General features: G+C 39.8%; 1 protein-coding gene across 1 annotated transcript in view; it reads right to left on the bottom strand.

The window, feature by feature from the left end:
* PRPF38A (pre-mRNA processing factor 38A) overlaps positions 1 to 23,121 on the bottom strand; it is a 437,126-nt gene that overhangs the window by 5,404 nt on the left and 408,601 nt on the right. The window contains exon 8 of the mRNA XM_044086853.1: positions 22,880 to 22,928. Coding sequence (XP_043942788.1) covers positions 22,880 to 22,928 — 49 coding nt within the window. The remainder of the gene's footprint in view (positions 1 to 22,879; positions 22,929 to 23,121) is intronic.

Here is a 23,121-nt window from a genome sequence, read left to right as displayed (position 1 = left end):
ACATCAATTTGACATGCATTGTGAGAAAGGACAAATCGACAATGGGTCTCCATGTTCCATTAGCCTATCTTGTAAAGAAGCAAGTCCATCAGCTGTGAAGTACTTTAGTGATTAAGCAGCGTAATAAAACTGAACTGTACAATATAGTTAAATATTAAAACTGACATTCAAAAAAAAAGACAAAACAGTTTATGCAAAAAGGTCAACTGGGACATCCTTAAATGCCAGGTCAAAGACAGAGGGTCTTCACAGACCCCTTACAGCAGGCCAAAGAAATAAACACTTACTATGCTTTGCAGATATTTTACTAGCTCAGTTATGACAAGGCGGCAATACAATGGACTAACCAACTTTGATAAAGGCTGCTTACTAGTAGACATTCTTTAACTTTCCTGAATGAAACAATGGTTGATCAGGTTTCTGACTTCTTTGGTTTTTCCAGAGTAAAATATGTATTGTTTGCACACATCTTGCACATGCAAACAATGCTCTCTGCTATTCTGAAAATTTGGATAAAAAAGTCATTTAAAAAGATCAGTTTAGAGATGCTGCTGACATCACCTTATGCTTGAAAGCTGAATTCATCTTCACTAACCCTCTTTCATTATGGAAAACAAGGTAAGATAACTTGCTCATAATGGCTTGTAGTTTAGATCCAAACACTAAATGTAAAAGATGGTGCTTTCCAGGAATAATGGATTAATTCCACAGTCTGCAAGTTCAAATGGTGGTCAATTCAGTTTCTCTAAGTACAAATCTGTTGTGCAGAAAAGAAGTTATGTACTTAGCATCGCTTTCCATGTGTTTTTTTTCATTCTTCCTTGACCTGTGGGTCTTGGATCCGACTTGACTGCTTGCAAAAACTTAGGCTCCAAAGCTAGAGGCTCCTCCCCTACCCATAATGCCTCACCCCAACCTCCCAGTTACCTCAGATCGAGTTTGCTGCTTCCATGTTTACCATTAATATTATCATAAATGCAATGTACATCAATACTGATAGTTACCAAGAAAAAGAACAGGAGCTCAACAAGGAACAGAGGTTCCTAAAAGCACATCTGTCAGGTCATTCACAAAAGGAGAGGGGGAAGGAGGGAGGGAAGGTAAGAATGAAAAAAAAGATAACACAGATGGAAGGTTATGGTAAGTACATAACTTCTTTATCTGATGTTTTCATTTTCATTCTTCCTCAACCTGTGGAACAAGAGTCCCCAGCTACAACAACCTTGGGTGGCCTTCATGGAAGGATATTCCGGATCACTGCAGAACCAAATGGAGTTCTACTTCTGGACACACAGTCTAGTTTACAGTGGGAAATGAAGGTGTGGAAATTAGTCGCAGCTGAACAAATATCAATTGCAACTTTGGCCCAAAAAGCTTGACAAGTTGCCACAGATCTAGTAGCTTTGACTTTGTGAGGAAGAGGAACATCTCTGGATTTATAAACAAACAAAATGCAGTCCCTTAACCATTTAGCCAAGGTGGTCTTGGCAACTGGTTTACCCTTTTTTGCATCCAAAAAAGATATGAAAAGCTGGTCAGATTTCTTGAAAGATTCAGTTCTGTCGAGATAAAAACGCAACGGTTTGTGAACATCCAGCAGATGGAGAGTGTATTCTCCCTTGTTTTGGAAATGAGGAAAAAAATACTGTTAAGTCAATAGACTAGCTTATATTGTTCTAAGTCACAACTATGGGAAGAAAGGATTGATTAGTACACATCACTCTGTCCTTGTGAAAATCAAGTAAGGGTATTTAAAGGACAGAGCTTCAATTCAGATATTCTTGCATAAGTGATAGCCACCAGAAAATCTACTTTGCCAGAGGGTTCCGGGGGGGGGGGGGACCAAAGCCTGTAAAATCATAGTTAGATCCCAAGGAGGTGTTGGATCTTTGACAGGAAGGCGAAGAAGGAAAGCCCCTCTAAGAAAAGCCTTGAACAACTTTGATGAGGTGAAAGATGACATATTTTCTCAGATATCAAAATTTGAAATAGCTACTAATTTTACTTTTAAAGTGGAATGACTGGCCCCCTCACAGACAATATGAGTAAGAAATTCTAGGACTGCTAAGACAGGAACGGTAAAAAGGATCTGATTTCTACTGTTTAGTAGAAACAGAAAATCTATTCCATTTGCTCTTGTAAATTCTTCTAGTCGAAGATTTGTAGAAGGAGATCAGAATGTTTCGGAATAGGGATGAAAGCCTGGCAGATCTAGCCATCACTGGAACTGGAGAAACCATGTGGCCAGTTTCAGACCTGGGAGATCGGGATAAATTTGCCCTGATGGATGAGATAGTAGATCTGGATGAGGTTAGAGCGTCCATGGAGGGCAAAATCAGATGAGACCAAAGGAAGGTGAACAGATTTTCAGAAGCTAATAGGGGGGAATGAGGATCACTTTGCTCTTCAACCTGGAATCTTTCTGAAGTAACTTGAGGATTAAGGGGAGAGGAGCAAAAGCATAAAGTAATCCGGGAGGCCAATGATGGACCACAGCATCCCTGGGTATCTGTCATGAGGGGGAAATCAAGGCAAAGAACCTGCTGCACTTATTTTTGTGAATAGATAAAAAGAGATTGCAGCAAGTCTGACCCCATTTGTGGAAGATCATGTTTCACCACTGACTGATTCAAAAACCACTTTTGAGACCTCACCAAGACTCTGCTGAGCTTGTCCCCTAAAATGTGTGTTGCAATCACAAAAACGTTGGTAGAGACTGCTCACTGCCACACTATTGCTTCTCAGAACGGGAGTAGGATCTGGTTCCCCCTCGTTTGTATCGCAATAGTCCCTGGAGGAAGTAAGCTGTGAAATGCCTGCAACGCTTCGACAGCTTTCATCTCTAGGACACTGTGACGTTCATGTGTCTTGGACCATTCGACCCAGGAAATGCCTCCCCCACCCCACCTGGAGGCATCTGTGGTCAACGTGGGGTTTGGCAGAGGAAGAACAAAGGGCAATCCTTGAAGGACCTCCTGAGAGTGAAGCCACCAGAGGAGAGAATCCTTGCACACTCATGATCATTTGATTGGATAGCTGAGGGGTTGCTGTAGTGACCACTGGACTGCTAAGGTCAACTGCAAAATTCTCATGTGTAGGTGTGCTGTTGGTAACAAGAGTTATGGTGGCACCCATGGAACCCAAGGCCCTGAGTATTAGTTTGGCTGGAGGAACTGGGAAATCCAAAATCTGTCTGACGTAGTTTTAGGTTTGAAATCCTGTCTGGAGTAAGGAAGTCCAAGGTCCTTGTTGTAACCAAACAAGCCCCTATGAAATCTATGCTCTGAACTGGTTGAAGCTGAAACTTTTGTACGTCGATTGTTATGCACAAGGTAGAAGCTAGCTGTAACAGGTAGCCCCTGGCTTGGATGAGTAGATGCATGGTTGGAGCAGTTAAGAGCCAGTCATCTATGTACGGAAAAACATGGAATCCTTGCAGTCTGAGATGAGCTGCGACTACTGCCATGCATTTGGTGAACACCTTGGGGGCTGTGGTGAGACCAAAGGGAAACGCTCTGAATTGGTAATGACGGGCTTCCAGCCAGAAGCATAGGTACCTTCTGGAGCACATGTCTATCTTGATGTGGCAGTACATATCCCTCAGGTCCACTGAGCACACCTAGTCATCCATTTTCAAAACAGGTAGAATGGACTGGATCATAATCATCCTGAACTTTGGAGTTTTTACCGACTTGTTCAAGGATGTCGGATCCAAAATGGGCCAGAGGTCCCCTGTCTTTTTTGGTACTAAAAAGAATCTTGACTAAATGCCTGATCCAATCTGATCTGGCAGAAACGTCTGGATGACTCTTTGTAGCAGCTTTGAGGTCTCTAACTTGGTTACTTCTCTCTGACTGGGTGGAACATCTGGGAGAGATGTCTTTGCTTTGGAAAATTTTGAAAAAGGAATTAAAGTATCCTCTGGGTATGAGCCTCTGCGCCCACCGATCATTTGTGATAGCTAGCCAGGCATCTGGGTGCAAGGATAAGCTCCCTCTGCCTCCAGAGAAGGACAGCTGGGCAACCCCCCTCAGGAACACTGAAAAGGCCCGTCTGAGAAAGAATCCAGACACCCTTGTTTTTGTGGACCCCCTCTGCCCCGTGGGCAGCGTCTACCATTGTAACCATTTCCTCAGCTGCCTCTGGGGGAGTATTCTCCCTGTGACTCCTGAAAAAGACCCTGAGATTTCTTGAACCACAGTCCTCTCTCCCGAAGGATTTTTTTTGGGGGGGGGGGGGATAGAAAAATGGATTCCGATGGCAGACAGGGTCTTTCCGTTTTTCTTGCTATGGTAGAGTGCTTCTCTAACAGTGGGCCCAAACAAAAACAATCCATCAAAAAGGGGGATTAACAAAAGACACATTGAAAAGTTCCACAAAGTTGCACAGCCTCATCCAGGCAGAACACCTAATGGCAATGCTGGAACCGGCATTCCCTGACATACTCTCCATCGCATGGGAGATTAACCTCAAGGACACATTGAAAATGGACTGTAAAGTGGCTAATTTGGATGAGAAGGATTTACTTTCCTCATCAGACATGGTCTCTGGGACCAAGCAAGAGAGTTCTTTGATTAAATCCCTCCATATCCTTGGAAAATGGGAAAGGTAGTTTAAGTCTCGTAGACTGAAGGCAGATGAGCTGCAAACTCTCTTACCAAATCTGTCCAAAGCCCCAGACTCCCTGTTAGGGGGATGGATAGAGGAGTTTTCCTGGGCCAGCTTCTTCTTGGCAGCTGCTGCAACAAACATGGCATCTACAGGGATTCCCTTAGTCCACTGGGGTCAGTCAAGGGAAGTACTGAGGATTTTGTCTGCATGCTTGGGAAATGCTTCTACTGTGTCCGGATCCTGCCAAGCCCTGCTTGACACCAGATCAATGAGAGCATCAGAGGGGACACCCAAAATGTAGATGGGCCAGACCAGAATGATTCCAAGAACAGAGATTCCTCTGGGGTCAGGTTTTGGGAAGAACATCCAACTCTTTGGTGCAGGATTTCCAAGAGGTCTCCAAAAGAGACAACCTCAGATGGAGACCTGGGGGACCCTTTCCCTTCCTTGAAATCGGTGTCTTTGGTGAAGGATTCCTCTGAGAAGTCCAGGTGCCTCCTTTTGCACCCTCTCTTCTGGGGAATAGTCTCAGTGGGGTGTTCCATAGAAACATAAGAGATCTGGTGTTCCAAAGGTGGAAGTACTTGTAGGCTTTGCTGGGCCATCTGTCATGAGGGGGACACTTGTGAGGTCTCAAAGTCTCCAAAGGATTGGGAAGTGGATCTGAAAAGGTGGTTGCTGAGGATCAGCTGGGCATGGAGAGAACAGTCTCCACCACCTCGAAAGTAGAATGGATGAGAGAGGCTGAAGACCATCCTCCTGGAGCTGAGACTACTGGGACAGAGGATCTCTGAACTCCTCCAGCCCTCCTCTCCAAGAGGGAAGTGGGGGCTGAGCTGTTGAATGCAGACACTCAGAGGGGAAGCGACAGCTCCAAAGGTCAACCCCTTGGAGCAGACGTCGAGGCTTGGGCTCTGACAGCCACTCTGCTCTGACAGCTGGAACAGAGTGAGTCAGGGAAGGTGCCAGGGTCAAAGTGAGATCCATTACTGGCTCTGACACTTCAGCTCTTGGGGGATTCAGATCCCAGGGCTCCAAAGCAGCAGGTTAGATCTGAGAAGGAGCTAAAGGTCTACAGGGTGACTGACTGTCCACTGTCCCGGTAGGGGATGGGGCTGATAAGACCCCAATCTGGATCTGTGCCTGAAGGAACTGCCTTCATCAATCTGTCCACCTCCGATTCTGAAAGACTGTGGATAGACCCGACAGAAGATGCTCTGGAAGGTGGCCTGGACGCGATCCTAGGAGACCTCTGTAATAGGAAGAGGGAGCTCTGAAGGCAAAGGAGCTCACAGCCAAGGGGATCCAAAGCCTTATTAGCTCTGGATGGAGGCTCATCTGAAGACCAAGATGACTTCACCAGGGAACATTTTCTGCATTCCCTGTTTTCCCGGTGCTTTTTAGAATGAGGTTGAGACCCTGAAGAAGAACCTGCCAACGGGGCTAAAGATGGAAGCCTTCCCAGATGGTACAGGAGGCTTTGATGTTAGCAGGGCCGAGACAATACATGCAAGAGCAGGGCCAAGACAATACATGCACTTCCTGTGGGCATCAGATAAGGGAATCTTGTGTCCACAGGAAGTGCATTTTTTGAAATGCAAAAGCTTCTCAGCCATGTCACAACAACTTTAGAAAGGAGGAAAGGGAGAGAAAAGACAGTAATACATATCGGTAGGGTACAGGAAAAAGTAGGCTACACAAAAAAAAGGAAAAAAAAACATTTAGCTTACAGCTAACAACAAAACATTCTCTCTCACCACAGCTCGATGTGACAGACTGTGATGCTTCTCCTAAGAGAGGCAAACGAGATGTGAGGTAACCAGGGGGAGTGAGGCATTATGGGTAGTGGAGGGGCTCGACCTTCAAAGCCTAAGCTTTTGTAAGCGGCAAAGTCAGATCCATTACATTGTACTGAATTTGCTCTGAATTAGAAATTTTGTAAGTCAGCATTTGGAAAAGCAATTAGCGTCTCCATTAACTAAGATACTAGACATTAAAACTTTCTTCCTTTTCCATGCTTAACACATGGCAAGTTTGCCAAGGTACAGTGCTTCCATTCTCACTATATACTGAAGAAACAGTAAAAGGGCTACACATATGTACATTATATAAAACATGTCTACTCAATGATATTTTATGGATCCTTTAGTTGGGGCATCAATCTGAATTTCCAGAAACCATACGTTTTAAAATTATCCTTAAATGTGTAATGCAGTGGAGGCACCACTTTGCATCTGGGAGTTTATCAACTCTCTTCTTTTCAGGTGCAGAGGTATTGCATGCAAGTCAAATGAAAAATCCCCACAAAAAAAGTATATGCAAGAAATTTCTTCTTAAGGAAATCCAGAGGATCATTTAATTTATTTTTTTAGTTACTTGGTACCATCATTAGATAAAGCATTTGCTCACATTCACTAAGGAAATAAACAGAATATATATAAAATCAACAAAAAAATTATAAACATGACAACATAAAATCAATTCTTTCAAATGCATTTTAAAAGAATGCATACTGTGCTGGAGATATACATTTACACATACTTTTAGAAACGACAAAAGCCAGGAAGGTAATGGCTTTTTGAGATTTGCTTTTGTTAAACAATGGAATCACCCAGGGAAATGTATTAACAGAGCTGCAGCAAATTATTTTTTTTTTAAAGAATATCACTTATGACATAGGCAATCATATGTTTATATAAATGAAAGCAAACCGTACTTGCATAATCCTAGTGGCAAACATTATACATCACTTACAATCTACCCAAGCATTCTCAGTCAAACATTACCATAGCTCATTCAAGTTCTGCCTTCTTTTAAACCTCATTCCTCCCCTGTCTGTATTTTCACAGTGCCCATTTTTCCCTATGTAATTTGCTCCTACCCTTTTCTAAACATCCCAATTCCAGTGCTTTTCTTTCTGTTACTATATTCACTACTTCTAGTACAGTTCATTTAGACTTTTTGGCAGCCACCATAATTAGACTCTGTAAGGCCTTACTATGTCTAGACAATTCCGATTCCGTATCAAAGCTCAGAAAAATCATTTCCCTAGTTACACCAATCTGCTAGCCTGGCATCTCTGACAGAGCAGTCTGCACGGACTCTAAAATTTGATAACTCATGACACTCTCAGAAAATATTCATGACACTCTCAGGAAATATGTTCCCAATTACCTCATTCTTCCCCATCACACCTGCAACATTTGCTGTCTACCTGAGAAAAAATTCTTTGGAGTATGCTTAGAGTACAAAAATATCTACATGCACATTTCCAAGCAAAAATCCTACATCTTCTAGACTTTGTTGCATATTTGGCAGACATACATATATCCCATCCATTGTTTCTTTGTGAAGTGCTTATCCAATCTCTCTTCCCAGGCCTTTCTAACCTTCTCTGATTCTTATAGCTATCATGCAATACTTTATACGCTGTACTAATTATTCATTTTTTAATGGCAGCTTCTAGTCTGCATTCTACTAAAAACTCTACCAGTGATGGTCTTTCATTTAAGACCCCCTATTTCTTTCTTTGCCTATACTCAGCCTTTCTTATCAAGGATTGATATCAATCTGTAACCTACAGTCCAAATAAATTCTTGGCATCTTCCCATTCCATTACCTTCCCCTCTCTTGGTTATCTGCTTCCAATACCTTGGTTCCTTTGCCGGTTTTCTCCAATAAAATTCCAGCCTCGTATAGCCTACTGTCTCTCTCTAATTGCAGTAATCCTTATCGGCAGAATCTCCTTTCCCCATTCCCGTGTTGGCTTAGTTCTTAGAATACTTTCTGCTACTTCAGGAATATAATACTCTGTATGATTACTGCTATTCTCCTTAAAGGTCTGCATCCAAAATCCCAGTCTCTCCTTATTTCTTGAGCTTCCCCCCATTTCACAATCATCCCTTTCCACTTTGAATTACAGTTTTCTGCTTGTGCTATGTACAGGGGCCTTAACTGTATAGCTCTGAAATAACCCTTCAAATTAGTTAATCCCAATCTGCCTCGTTCTACTGGAAGAATCATCTTATCTCACTTGCCTTTTGGAGTCTTCCCCTCTCAGATAAAATCCTTCAGCTCTTTATTGACTGCTATCTACAACTTCTCCTCTGGTTAATAAAAATATGCCTGACCTGTGTATAAGACTTAAGGGAATAAAAACCTTTTAATTGCTTCTATTTTACCATCCATATCCATATTAACAGAGATCCCATTTTCTCAGTTTTTGTATCCTCTTTTGTGGAGTCACTTCCCACACATGCTTAGCTGCCACAACTGAATCATTTTTAATCCATACTCCTAAACACTTCATTTTATCATGTCCCCATAAATATGGATATTAATGAACAGATTCAAGTGTGGGAACATAACTTGTGTCTATATCAGAACACTGAAGTTTTAAAACTTTGAATGTTCTAATATCGACCCGTTTTGAGCGAACGCTAAAAATAGAGAAGCTGCAGAACACCGAATTCTTTCCTAGGGAAAGAATTCGGTTGGCCGGTTCTGTGGCTTTGCTATTTTCAGAGCTGTGATGGAAAGTTACAAGTCAGGCACAGGTAAGTGTGCAATTGTGTGGTCGTTAGGGTTAGGGTGCAGGTTAGGTGAGTTAGGGCATAGTTTAAGTGAGTTAGGGCGCAGGTTAGGTGAGTTAGCGTTAGGGCGCAGGTTAGGCGAGTTAGCATTAGGGGACGGGTTAAGTGAGTTAGGGTTAGGGGCGGGTTAAGAGTTAGGCCGGTTAGGTGAGTGTGCGATAGTGACGGACCTTAGGGTTAGGGTTTGGGTTAAGGTAAGTGGATAGATAGTGTATGTACAGTTTAGTGTAGGGTTAGTTGTAGGATTAGAAGTGTATGCGTGTGGACTGATGTTTTTTAGGTGTGCTTGTGCTGTCTGTATGTTTCGGAATTGCAAATTTTTTCCCCAAGGAAAAAAAAAATCGCTGTTCTGAATGTTCGATGATATGTGGTTTAAATATTTTAGGTTCGATTAAACAGCGTTCGCTGTTTTCATCTTTCGATAGCGTGATATAAACGCCATAACTTACCTCTACTGCCTTTATTTTAGCTTCATTCATTTTGTATGAAAAAAGATTTGAAATGCTCTCAAAATGTTCCACAACACTGTAGTGTCCCTTTTCTGGTTTTGGAAAGTATTAAATGATATCATCTGCAAATACAGTCGAGAATCGATTAGCCGAAAGAATTGGGACCTAGGGTAGTTCGGATAAACTGTTCAGATAATCAAACATATAAATGAACCGTACAAAAATCTTCTAACATCTTGTTTTTTTTTTTCCTGCATGCAAGAATATACTTTTCAACCATTCAGTGATTCCACTGGACAATAAAAAAATATTTTTCACACACGAGCTGGCTACAAGCTCAAAAAAAAATGCTCAAATGAATACGTATAATGTTTACATATTCAGTATTTATAATTTTTCCTACCTGAAAATTTTGGAAGACTGGTTCTGTTAACTGACATTTTGGATAGCTGACATTCGATAATCGACTCTACTATAGAGCCAGCTTTTCTTGACTACCATACCAATCATATCCTTGAATTTCTGAGTCCCTTATTTTTTTTGCCAATGGTACTAAACAGAACACAAATGAAGGGGAAAGAGGACACCCCTGCCTGATTCATCTGCACAAGCAGAAATTCCCAGAGAGGACACTACCAACTTTAACTTTCGCCTCCAATCCCTCATATATCCTCCTAATCAACCTTATAACCTTACCAGGGAATGCAAATGCTTCTATTCCCCTGCTCAAAGTCCCATGTTACTCTGTCAAATGCTTTTTCTGCATCAAGACCCACCAACAGTGGTATTTTGTTACATTCTGCTTCCCTCTATATCATTAATGTTCTGTTAATGTTATCAAAAGTTTGCATCCCCACCACAAAACCACACTGATCCATATCCATCAATTTTGGCATCACTTTTGCCTTTCTTTTAGTGATTATAGACAAACACTTTATAACAGGTTCATAGGTGTGTACTAAGCTAATGGCCCTGGAGCCTTTACAAGTCTAGCCCATAGAAGTGCCCTGGTATTGTGCTGCCGGACGTTAGTTCCCAGTGCATCTATCAAATAGAGCCACTGCAGTGATCCCTGGGAGGAGCTTCCTATTACCCATCCACTCATCAAGATTTTTCTTGAAGAGGGACAGCGGGGTGCTCTGGTTGACATGTACGGGAAGTCTATTCCAGAGCATGGGCAGTCTTTGGGTGAAAAACCTGTCCCTCCAGCATGTTCTGTTGATTGTGGTAATGAAGTTGAGGTCTCTGGAGTGTGTGGTGTGGAGGGATTGAGATCTAGATGGAGCATTTCTAACAGAGCTGTGTCAGACATGGCTTTCTAAGTCAAGCAAAGACTGCTTCTAAGTGGGCGATATGAGATAGAGAATAGCTGAAGTCTTTTGAGTCTGTCCATGAAGGGCATGCTTTAATGTCTAGGATCCTCTCCGTGAGGTACTTCTGTGGTCTCTCCAGCTGCTGCATGTGTCTAGTGAGGTACATGCCAAATGGGGCATTATACTCAATGATTTGTCTAATGAGGGAAGAGTAGAGTAGAGACAGACTATGACCTCCTTCTTCCTGGATGCAAAACCCTTGGTAAGAAGATGTGCCACATAGGTCTTTCTGACCACAGTGGCAATGTGGTGGTCAAAGGAGACGTTGCTGCAAAACCTTCATCCCAGGATCTCGTACAACGCCTTCAGTGTTCAATGGGCTCCCATCAATGTGGTAATTAGTGGGAACTGAGTTTTTACCAAAGGGGATGATGACACATTTTTTGGCATTAAGCTTAAGGCCATGGTTTCGACACCAGTCACTGGTCTCAGTGAGGCCTTTCTGTAGGATGTCTGCATCACTTGGGGAGTTAATAATGGCTCCCAGCTTGCAGTCTGTGAACTTGGTCAGCCAGAGTCCCTTTGTGTTGGCCTGGACTTCTGAGAAGTAGATGCCGAACAGGAGAGGACCCTGGACCGATCCTTGTGGGACTCCACTCGTGAGTGGTTGGCAGTCTGACTTGGAATTTACTACGTTCACAGTGTGTGTTCTGTGAGCCAATTTGCAACACACCTAGTGATATAGGGGTTGATACCTAGTTTGGTGAGTTTATCAATAATTCCATAGTGAAGAATGGTATCAAAGGCCTTGGCCACATCGAGGTGGACTGTATGCACTGCCTTAACTTCATCCACAGCCCTGGCGACTGACTCAAAGAAGTCATCCAGGTTGAGCAGGCATGATCTCCCTTTCACAAAGCCAAATTGCGTGGGCTCTAGAGTTTGGTGATTTCCTATATCTTTGTTAATCAGGTCCATGATGATGTACGCCATAGCTTTACATATTAGACTAGTCAGGTTAATAGGGCGACAATTCCCAGAGTCTATAGTTGCTCCCCCTTTATGGAGAGAGATGACTGTAGCAGTGCGTCATTTGGTAGGGACAAAGCCTGAGGTGAGGCTGTGGCTGAACAGGGCACACAGATGTGGTGCCAGTTCACTTTGTGGTTCACGTAGAACACAGCCAGAAATATTATCAGGTGCCATAGAAGCTGTATTCTTGGCCTTGGGCAATGCAGTTTTTAACCTGTGCTGCAGTAATGCTGGGTGCCTGGCATTCTTCTGGTATTGTCATTGGTCCTTTGGGAGGGAAGACAGGGGTAAAGTTGGCACTGAATCTGTCGGCCAGTATGTTGGCAATACCTGCTGGCTCAATATAGAAGGTACCATTGTGCAGCAACTCAGAGCATATCTGGGTATTGCTGTGGAGGTTCTTGATATAACTATAGAAGGCTTTGTGATTGTTTTTGTGTCTGCCGCAATTATGCCTTCATAGCTAGCTTTAGAGGATTTGATGAGGGATTTCAACTTTTTTTCTGAGGCTAATGAGGGAGTTTTTCCAGTCTTGGTACTTCACTTTTTTCTGCAACAGTTTCCTCCTTCTGCTGTAGAGTTTATTAATGACAGGGGACCAGCAGATTGGGTTACTTTTTTTTTGGAGGAGAGTGTCTTGGTTCTGTTGGGTTTGGCCACAGTTCCATGCATTTATGTACATGTTCGTACAGTGCATTGATGTATGATTTGGCAGTCATGCAACTATTTTCCATTGGCATGGGTGCCACTAAGTTAGCTACCTCTGTTTTTAGGAGCCCAAAGTCAGCTTTAGAGAAGTTTTTCAAGGTGGTTACCTTTGCAGGGGGTGTGGGTGAGATGCAGATTTCCACGGTGATTAGTTTATGGTCAGATCTGACCAGTGAGGGATTGATTACTGGTGTAGAGCAACGGTCGCTCACATTAGTAACAACCAGGTCAAGGATGTTGCTTCCTCTAATGGGGGTCAGAAAGAGCTTGTCCAGATCACTGGAACTGATGAAATCCAAGAAACGCTGGGCCAGTGTATTGGTACTTGAGTAGTTCTCCCAGATGATGGAGGGGTAGTTGAAGCCTCCTAGTATGTGTGTGTTGGGTTGGACCTTGATAGATTCCAGGGTGCTTAGGAACGTGGAGCGATAGTCTAGGGACTCAAAGACATACTGGGTGTGGTCAGTCAAGGAAAAAGGGTAACCGTATGCCTCTGTTTTGAGGTACATCAGAACTAACAGTCAAATTAATTAGCAGAATAAAGGGTTTGCAATTACAGCTGGCAAATGAATTTTTTTTGTATTGTTTTGTTTAAGAGCTTTGTGCTGCAATGCATAAACAATAGCGTAATATAGACAGAGATAGCATAATATAGACAGAGACAAAGTAATGTTTGCTAATTTACAAATTTAAAGTCAATGCTACATCGTAAAAGTAATAGCACAATTAAAAATTCAGATTCTATATATAAAGGAGTACATTATGTAATCAGTTTGATATTGTATATGTTTCATACGGAGATGGCAGTTTGTCAAACATAGCTCAGATTACAGCTAGCCTAACAGGCTAAACTAAAGGCAGTGCTACCAATGAAAAGTTAAATGACGTCAGCTAAAGAAATGGTTATGGTAAGACAGTGGGTGGAGTTTCACTCGCTGAACAGTACGTTAAAATCCAAGGGTCACAAGACAAAATGTAAAAAGTTCAACAGTTAAAACTGATTGTATATAGGTGCAAAAATGAACAGTGTTAGATTATTTTCATTTACAACCATCAAGTTAAATGCAATTGCTACAGCCAAGACCTTGGAAAAGCTGTCCATTCTAGTGGTGAGACAGAAACAGATTTTAATACTGATTTTGCAGCAGTAAATTCCAGCAGTTAATACTGGACATGGAAACGCAAGCATGTAAAAGCTGGTACTTAGTTCCAGTTCTTTTCAATATAGCTAAACAGGATAATGATTTAAATATTGTTAGCTTTTCAAACATAAAGCAGCTCACTATGGTTAATGACTGGGCAAATGATGCAAGTAATGTACAAAGTTCAAGCTCAAAGGATAAATCAAAAGTATACTGTAGCTCAGGTTAATGTTGCCAGTGACATACCAGATTTTCAAAATAAAAAAGACAGCAGACCATACATTTCATTTATGACAGTTTCCACGCTATCAGGGTTTAAAAGGTCAAAGGTAATTGCAGTTAATAGCAAGTCTTTGGCGTTTGGATTTTTAAATAAAGCCAATCCGCCTGGGAAGAAGAAAACAGCAGAATTTTTGTTACATTCCCAGTGTGACAGCTCCATTTTAAAAAATTACATTACGTCATAATTAAGTGTTGTGTTAAAAAAATCAGTCTGTCTATAGACTTCCAAGAGCTTATTAGCAGCAAATGTTTATTTCATGCAGATTATACGTTTATTTTATGCAGAAAATTGTACATAAAGTCAGCACAGCAAGTAATGCTGCCAGTTTATTAAATGTAAATAAAGTCAGGGCAATTAGCAATGATATCAGATTATAACTGTTAAAGATACAAATATTTTAAGGACCTGACACTAAATACAATCAAACAAGAAATGAAAAGAAGAGGCTTAAATGGCTTAACTATAAAGAGGACACCAGTATTAAAGCAGACCTTACTTTACTTCATCAGCGACTGGAACAATGCAGAGCAAAATTTGGCAAATAACTGAGACAGAAATTAACTGTCTATGTGCTTCAGTTATTTCTTCAATGCTTAAAGCAAGTATGGACATTTTCAAACAATGTTCTCATGTTCTAATAATTGTACAGTAGTAGTTTTCAAGTCTGTGTTCAAATGGATTTCAGTTTGTGTTCAGGTAACACTGTCAAAATGTTCTCATGTTTCAGATTTGTGTTCAGATAACACTGTCAAAATGTTTTCATGTTTCAGACAACTGTATTAATTTGAATACAACATGCACAAGTTTCAGTTACGCTTTTATTTTTTTTTGTTTAGTTTCCAGAATATACACAGCTATTTTTAAATGTTCAATAAATGCTAATGTAAATATCAGTCAAGTTTCAGAATATGACATTCATATTCAATTGTGTTTTCAGTATAGTACATTTCAGTCAAATCTTAAAGGCATTATACATTTCAGTCAAATCTCAAAATACTTCACATTATTCAGTCATCAGTTAAGGGTAAAGTAACAATTTATTTTGTTTTTGTTACAAGTTTATTATTTAAATAGATAGTGATAGTCAAGGCATAAGGCAGGCTTAATTTGTTAGATAGTTTACAGATTACAGTGCACGTTTACAGATTACAGCACACTTTACATAATTATTGAACATTAGTCAGAAATTAAGAACATTAACAGGCAATGCAAAGGTATAAACTTAAAATACAGAAAGTATAGGTTTTAGTAAACTATTATAGCTCAAATATTCATAAAAGTTAAAAAGATAAGTAGCATTACAAAACAAATATAAATAAAATATATAGCCATAAGTTAATACAGAACATGGTAAGTATGCTTCAAGAAAATTTATAAAGTTACCTTTTTAGTGCAGATTTCAATTAGTCTTCAGAAAATAGTCATCATGCTTGAGAGGCAAAATAAAAATAAACAGGGAAGGCAGTAGTCGAGTAAAGTGCTGAACTGTATTTTATTAAGCGCTTTTCGTTTGCTATATAAAATCAAATTTCTTCAAATAAAATACAACAGATACAGAGTGCCTTATTTAAAGATTAAAACCAGGAGTCATGTGACAAGAAACTCCAATCGTGACACAGTTATTTAAAAAGCTCCCTTTCTTAAGAACTAGTTGCCACAGTAACAATGCACACTAATGCATTCTAATAAATATAGCTCCTACAAAACTTATTTACACTAACAATTTTCTAATAAAAAAATCAGCACATAGATACTTCACACTGGCAAATATACAAATATTCAATCTGATAATAAAAGCAACTGAAAATAACACTTGCAAAATTAGTATAAAATAAATACATAATTTTGTTTAATACTCTATGCTTAAAAAAACTATCCTCATCTTTGTAAGCTCTTTAGCTTCAGAATACAACTTATGGAGCAGGTCTCATTTATGTCTGGAAAATTATACGCATTTAAATAGATTTGCCAGGACAACTCTAATTCTTCTAAATGTAAGGCCAAAGGACCACCTCTGATGTAAAAAGGTGCTTGATCAATAACTTTATATTTAAACTTATGTTCCTTATATGTTGAAATATGTTTCGCTAAGGCATTTTCTGTTTTGCCTCTGGTAATGGCATATTGTTTGTAAATACAATCATGGAGTCTTCACTCTGTTTTGCCAATGTAGAATGCTGTGCAACATTGGCACTTAGCTAAATAAACAACATACTTAGAATTACAGTTAAATCTTTGTTTCAGTTTACACTGGATGCCACTGATATAAAATGAATTACCTACATCAATAAATCTACAGAAATTACATGATTCACACTTAAGCATACCTGTAATTTTAGGGATGCTTCTATGATGTCGTTCCAACAAGTTTTTCAAAGTTTTTGCCCCTTCTAAATATAACTTTAGGGGAATTACCCAACTTGCTAAACAACATAGGGTTATTTCTAAACAGATCCAGATTCTTCTGTATTATTTTGACTACTGACTGTCCAAATTAAATGTAGTGATAAAGCTCAGATGAAAATCGACTTCTACTCCTATGCTGTTGCTTCGGGGGCTGTCTTCAGCCACTTGATTATGTGCAGAAGGGTGGACTAAATCACCATTCTTCACACATAAAATAGGACTATAGAAGTTATTAGTCCTTTTAAGTTTAACCTCTTCAATTAAGGCATCTAACAGGTCCTCAGGATACTCACGACTTAGGAACATGTATTTCAATGTTTGACATTCCTCTATGAAATCATCACCCTGGCCAACTATCCATGCCACCCTTAACAACTGACCATTTTTTATGGTGAGGGTGACAGCCAGAAAAATGCAGAAAGGCAGAGTAAGTGCTCTTTCTGTATATTTAGCTACAAAACATTGGTTAACCCTATTCTTTTTTTAAACGAATGTCTAGGTAAGAGATTTTTTATGTGTTAAAAGTGGACGTAAATTGCAGAAATTGGGTAGACTGACTGAAATATTCTACAATTTTTTTTACCTGTATTAATGTCACCTTTTAATAAAATAAAAATATAATCAAGGTAACGCGTGTAATAATCACTGGACCCACGTTGTTAATAATGTTGGCATCCATTATCGCTTCAGTTTGTTGAATTTGCAAATGTTCTTGGTGTTCTGATGTGGGTTCCTCTGTTTCAGTTTGGCCCCTGATGGATAGGCCTGTCGAAAATTTTGATCATCATATGGAGTAGTGTTGCCCTCCCGTGAAGAATTTTGTAATCTTTCACTTCTACGAACCTCCATGGGGAGAGTGTTTGTATCCAAAACTCCATCATACCCACTACTGTGGGATTCCTCCACATGGTTAACATTGTTGAAGTTATTATTATTATTAAAATTATGTGGAGCTCCCTCAGTTAGCCCTCTACCTTCATGGCTAGTTTGTTGCCACACTTGGGCTAAAGATGGTACAGGGTAAGCTGAACCTTGATCATATGCGGTACGGTCTTAGTTTTTTTTCCTTTGTTAGCTTTTAATTTGAGCATATACTGATCTATGCTCGAGAAGATTCGACTGTACTCAAATTTATAATGCATAAACTCTGTGTCAGCTTTTATATTAAGGTCCAAGTTTGTGACTTCTTTAGACAAATTTTCAATCCAATAATAATGCCTGCTAATAATTTAAAGCTTTGCCTGTCAAACAAAACCAAAAAAATCTTTATGGAATGATGAATCTGCCACCAGGCCCGTAGGATACTGGTGACGATGTAAGCCTTTTGGGGCCACCTTCTGTTGAAAGCATTCTCGAAAATAAGACATCTCTAATTGTAGTTTCTTTAGTTTAATCAGTTTAGTGTCTGGAGTCTTTAGTCTAGTAACCAAATTTAAAGGCGAAACGTTACCTCCAGCCGGTCCACCTTTAACGTCCACATGTGCATCGCCAGAGAATGCAAAACCCCCTACGAGCCAAGTAGACAATTAAGGTGAGCCAATAAGCCCCGAAGTAACATCAGAATCAAACTGTGGTGAAGCATCAAGCTGTGGCTGTGAAGGATTCTGTTCAGTTAATGGAGCCGTTGAAGAAACCGAACCATGAGTTACCATTCGGTACTAAGACCATGATAGGTGTACTTCCGATAACGGATGCGAATGCATTTGTCATGCCCGCCCTTTCACTGACTACTCTCAAATTCTCCTGATTTCCAGGACCCGCAGAAGCCACAGAACTCTGTTGGTTGCTTGCCTGGTAACTACCAATACTGTTACCAGATGTAGGGAGGTTTTTGGTGTAAAAGTCTCAAAATTCTCGTTGGAATTGGTCTAATTGATCCAAACACGAAGAGAGAGACTGGATCTTAGAAGAAATCGTATCCAATATGGTATTAACATCACTTTTATCCGCCCCTGTAAGAGTTGGATTATGTCCTTGTGAAAAAAAACTCCATAAGTTTTATTCTGAAGCTAAAGAGCTTACAAATATATAAGCATAGAGTATTAAACAAAATTATATATATATATATATATATATATATATATATATATATATATAAAGACAAAAATAAAAAAACTTCAAAAACAGCATAAAAGAAAACACAAGTCGACCGAGTATTTAGCTCTTTCGTCCTTTAATAAGTGACAAGAACTTCATCAAATAAAAGAAACCGTAAGAAAACATAGCATTTAAATAGTACAACTCAAGTCATAAAAGCAGTCTTGGACCAATAGCACTGTCATAACATTAAAGTACAGTGTCAAACAAAAAACAAACCTGTGAGAGATAGGAAGCATTCTGTTCCGTTTGTTACAAGTAATGTGATAAGAAAACAGGAAACAAATGCAGTTTAAAGTTTATCGTATTAGTCACTAGCACCACTTGAGTGCACATTTAATGTTAAAGTTGTCATTCAGTCCTGGTGGAGCATCAGCACTCAGTCTAAACTGCCAGTTTAATTCTTTAACTTATAACAAGGTATCCATATCTTCGAAAAAGAAATTAATTTGTTCTAATACTAAAAATTGGAATTTGTCTTACGTCCCTGTTTCTAATTGCCTCACAGTGGTCCTTTATTCTAGTGGATAAATGTCTTGTAGTTTTCTCAACATAAAAGCTTGGACAAGTGTTACACACAGCAGCATATACCCACAAACACTTTTGTAGTCATGTTTATTAAAAAAAACTTTAAAGTTAATATGCTTGCACAGAAAGGAGAAATCTGTAAAATTGTAATTACAGGCTACACAGGATCTGCAGGTAAACATCCCTTGGGCCCCTTCGCTATGTTTGTGTGAAGTAAGGAGGAAGGGAGCATCCCTATTCTCAAAGGAGGAGTGCAAAGACTGTTTTCTTGTGCACAAAAACTGGTGCATTACCTAGTTTATTGCCACATCTTGGCCGTTTGTTAGAGTACTCCAATTGTTTAATACCATCTGTCTCATATTCCCTGAATCCCTGCAAATGGGAATAGGGAAGCACACAGCATAAATTAGAACTACTTTCTGGACAAATAACTGACAAAGGCAGATTATCTTCCGAAATGTTATGATTAGTCTGGGAGGTAGGGTTTTGTTGCAATGTATGACTCAGCACTTCTATAGCTGGAGTACAAGAAATAACAGAATCCAGAGTTCATAGTGTATGGGAGGCTTGGCACTGTTGTGGACCTTGACTGGACACTGAAGCAGTTCTGATAACCAGTAGTGCTGTTTGAGAAGGCACTTGTGTATTTTAGTTCTGGTGATCGAACATTCGCACAGTCTGAGAGGCTTGGCTCAATAAAAGAGCATGACTGGGTAAGTTGAACAGTTCAGTCCCATTGGATGGAGTAAAGGGCTTGTCCCTGATCTGGTAGAGTGGTTCTATTGAGACCCATGATAGGTTTTAGGGACAAATCCTGTTTTAATGATTGGTGGGAATCTCGTATGTCTAGCAAGTCTAACTTCATGGACAGAAGAGTTCAGAAGTTCTGTCGGGTATTTCTTTGCCTTCAGTAGGTGTACTAGAAAGGAACATTCTTCTTAAACTTATTGTCATTGCTTATGATGCGTGAAAGGTGAATGAGCTGGCCTTTGGCCAAATTGCACTGCATAAAGAAAGGATGCATGATGGTATAATCTAAGTAGTTATAGAAGTTTTTTTTTTTTTTTTTTTATATGAAAAATAGTAGATTCCCACAAAAAATGTCTAAAGTTATCAGCATGTCCAAAAAGTTGATTTGCACTCGAGCCAGACAATTTAAAATTTAAGAAAGGGAGACTGTTAGAGAGGGAATCAATGAACTGTAGTAAATCCTACTAACTGCCCTGCCAGACAAAAAAAAAAATGTTATCAATATACCGCCTGTACAGGCGAGTAAACTTAAAACCAGGTAGTTTGAAAAGAGAATTTCCCACGCACCCAGTACTAAATTAGCAAAAGCAGAGGCCATCTTCAAGCCCATTGTTATTCCCTTAACCTGTTGACAGATGGTCTGATTAAAATGAAAGAAATTCCCCTCTAGAACGAGAGTGGCCAAGGAGCAGATAGTGTTGATTTTCTCAGCAGAGAAGCCAGTGGATTGTAGCAAATATGATCTTAAGTATTGCATCCCCCTCTCTATGAGGAATATCTGTGCATTAGGCCTCAACATCCAATGTTACAAGTAACTTATACTCCATAGACAGTACATACAGTGGCTATAAAAAATGTAACACCCCTGTTAAAATGCCAGGTTTTTGTGAAATATAAAAAAATGAGACCACAATAAATCATTTCAAAACTTTTCCAACCTTTAATGTGACCCATAACCTGTACAATTCAATTGAAAAACAAATCTGCTAGGGGAAAAAAATATAAAAAAATAAAAAAAAAAATAAAAAAATGTACAATAAGCTGGTTGCGTAAGTGTGCACACCCTTAAACTAATACTTTGTTGAAGCATCTTTTGATTTAATTATAGCATTCAGTCTTCTTGGGTAGAAGTCTGTCAGTATAGCACATTTTGATTTGGCAATATTTGCCCACTCTTCCTGGCAAAAGCACTCCAAATCTGTCAGATTGCGAGGGCATTTCTATTCAGGTCACCCCACAAATTTTATATTGGATTTGGGTCTGGGCTCTGGCTGGGCCATTTCAAAACTTTAAATTTCTTCTGGTAAAGCCATTCTTGTGTCGATCTGGATGTATGCTTGGGGTCACTGTCATGTTGAAAGGTGAAATTTGTCTTAATCTTCAGCTTTCTAGCAGACGCCTGAAGGTTTTGGGCCAAAAGTGACTGGTATTTGGAACTGTTCATAATTCCCTCCACCATGACTAAAGCCCTAGCTCCAGCTGGAGAAAAGCAACATCAAAGCATGACACTGTCACCACCATGCTTCACAGTGGAGAAGGAATTCTTTTGGTAATGCGAACTGCTGTTTTTGCCCCAAACGTACCTTTTGGAATTGTGGCCAAAAAGTTCATCCTGGGTCTCAGACCATAACATATTTTCCCACATGCTTTTGGGAGACTTGTTTTGCAAATTTTAGCTGGGCCTGGATGTTTTTCTGTGTAAGAAAAAGGCTTCAGCCTTGCAACCCTACCCCATAGTCCAGACATATGGAGAATACAGGTGATTGTTGTCGCATGTAGTACAAAACCAGTACTTGCCAGAAATTCTGGTAGCTCCTTCAGTGTTGCTGTAGGTCTCTTGGCAGCCTCCCTGACCAGTTTTCATCTTGTCATCAATTTTGGAGGGACGTCCAGTTCTTTGCAATGTCACTGTTGTCCCATATTTTCTCCACTTTTTGATGACTGTCTTCACTGTGTTCTATGGTATTATCCAATGCTGTGGAAATTTTTTGTACCCTTCTCCTGACTGATGCCTTTCAATTTTTTTTTTTAATTTCTCCATGTCTTTTGGGTTTCTAATACCATGATGGGAATGGACCCAATTCCAAAGTCTAAATATGATTAAAGTTCATGAAATTAGTATTGTTTCAGTCTTTGATGTCAGCCAGTAGTGCTCTTCGCAGCACCCGCAATGTGCCCAGTAATGACTCCTTCTGCAGCTCATATGGAGTTACATGTACTGGTAACGTACATGAATAAGACTGTAAATTCTTTTTATAAGACCTGTTGCTCTTACTACTATTGGAACTGTCTGGGTATCTTTCTTCCACATTTCTCTCGTTTCTGCCTGCAGATCCTGATATTTTATGACTGTCTCTCTCTGTACACAAGACACTGTAGTCACTGGGTGTGTCAATTTCAATGATCAATGCTACTCTTGTCTTCTTTTCTTGGACCACTATATCCGGTTTTCTAGCATCTATCTTTTGAACTGAACTGTTGGTAATGGATGATCCCATATGACGTAGACTTCATTTTCTAGGATGCTTTGCGGATCATGTTTCCAGTACGCGCACACACAATGTATATGTATATGTGTGTGTGTATGTATGTACATGCGCACACACAAACATCTATGTATATACACATACATATAGACACACACAGATATGTACATACACATTTTACAGTACATTATGCACATATACAAGCTGTTTTTGTGTGTGTATGTTGTGAAGGATTACAATCTGACTCCATTATAGGACTGCAGAATGCCAAAACAGACTTACTACAGGAAGATTCTTAATCTTTATCTAAAGGAAAGTCTAAAAGGTTTAAAGAGTTCTTTCACACTTCACAGAAGCTAAGCATTAGACAAGACTTTGATCACCTCAGTACTTAAAGTACACATGCATTGTTCTCCATTCTCTGAAACAGAACATTTAGGGTAAATTTTTTGCTCAAATTTTTGCAAAAGAAAATGTGTTACCTTTCAGGGGATTTGGAATGGCTTCTGTGCCTATGACTTCGATGGTGTCCTGTTTAAAAAAAAAAAAAAAAAAAAAGAACACAAATTCAGCATGTCCCTTTGCAAATGAAATGCATCTCAAAGCAGGTTGCCAATACCAATCTAGGCGCTTCAAAGTTGGGGTTTCCCCCTTTACCTCAACATGCAATAACTTCAGATTTATGTCAAGCTGGGAATGTAAATAGCAAACTCTGTTGGGAGCT

This window comes from Protopterus annectens, chromosome 10.part0, assembly GCF_019279795.1.
Source record: "Protopterus annectens isolate FY-2018-M chromosome 10.part0, PAN1.0, whole genome shotgun sequence".
NCBI classification, from domain to species: Eukaryota; Metazoa; Chordata; order Ceratodontiformes; family Protopteridae; genus Protopterus; species Protopterus annectens.
Note: the sequence above shows the minus strand (reverse complement) of the source record. Positions and strands in the feature narration are given on the sequence as shown.